Consider the following 858-nt stretch of genomic DNA (forward strand, 5'->3'; position numbering starts at 1 on the left):
AAGAGGTGTTAGGGGGACCAGTACTTAGGGCACAGAGTTCCTCAGATGGGGAGCACAGAGAGACCCAGGATCTAAGGGAACAAGGGAATGTGGGAACAGCAAGATCAGGGGACTCCCCAGAGACATATGGAGATGCAGGATAGGAGAGGTGGCCCTGGGCTCAGATAACGCACCCCAAACCGGAGAGAGACAGTGAGACTGGGGGCCTACAGTGCTGCTGAATGGATGGAGGAAGCCCAGAAAGGGGCCTCGAACAGGGATCAGGGACCCCAGGTGTGTACAGGGGGCATCAGAGCGGTACAGGGGCTGCAGAGGAGGTGTACAAGGATGCAGAAGGGTGTTGGGATTGAGAGGGCTATCAAAGAACTCAAAGGTGGTCCAAGAACGCCCCCCTCTGTCTCTCACCTGCCTTGGCAATGCCCCGCAGGAGGCTCTCCAAGTCTGGCTCCAGGTTCGAGGGCAGGAAGGACCCAGTCAGGCCGGGCAGGAGGTCCCTGCAGGAAAACAGAGGTGCTGGGAGACCGGAGGGGTAAAGGGGGACAGGCGGCTCCTGGACACTTGGCTCAGCTCCTGCGCCGAGATACGGGGCAGAGGAGGAGGGCAGTTTAGGCTCCCAAATGCCCAGGTTTGATCGTGGCCCTGCTTTCAGCTCAAGAGCAGGAGCTGCACCCTGGGCCACTGGCTCACCTCAGGGACTGGGGCTGCAGGCTCACCTGGGACAGTCGGTTGTGTCCACGTAGACGGTGGCTGATGCAGTTCCAAAGGGCACAAAAGTCCCGTCTGCACGAGGCAGGAGGGGGAGACCCTGCAGTTCGGCGTAGCACCCATCCCCGGCCACGTAGCGCAGCAGGGCAAGCC

General features: G+C 60.8%; 1 protein-coding gene across 1 annotated transcript in view; it reads right to left on the reverse strand.

Moving 5' to 3' along the window:
* The window catches only part of LOC104538773 (sacsin-like), a gene marked incomplete at both ends in the record, with an annotated part of 10,973 nt that extends 10,193 nt beyond the window's left edge, over positions 1–780 (reverse strand). Inside the window, 2 exons of the mRNA XM_010182099.1 lie at positions 406–494; positions 714–780. Coding sequence (XP_010180401.1) covers positions 406–494; positions 714–780 — 156 coding nt within the window. The remainder of the gene's footprint in view (positions 1–405; positions 495–713) is intronic.
* Between the last annotated feature and the right edge of the window lie 78 nt (positions 781–858).

Source organism: Mesitornis unicolor, unplaced genomic scaffold (assembly GCF_000695765.1).
Source record: "Mesitornis unicolor isolate BGI_N332 unplaced genomic scaffold, ASM69576v1 scaffold43603, whole genome shotgun sequence".
Classification (NCBI taxonomy): domain Eukaryota; kingdom Metazoa; phylum Chordata; class Aves; order Mesitornithiformes; family Mesitornithidae; genus Mesitornis; species Mesitornis unicolor.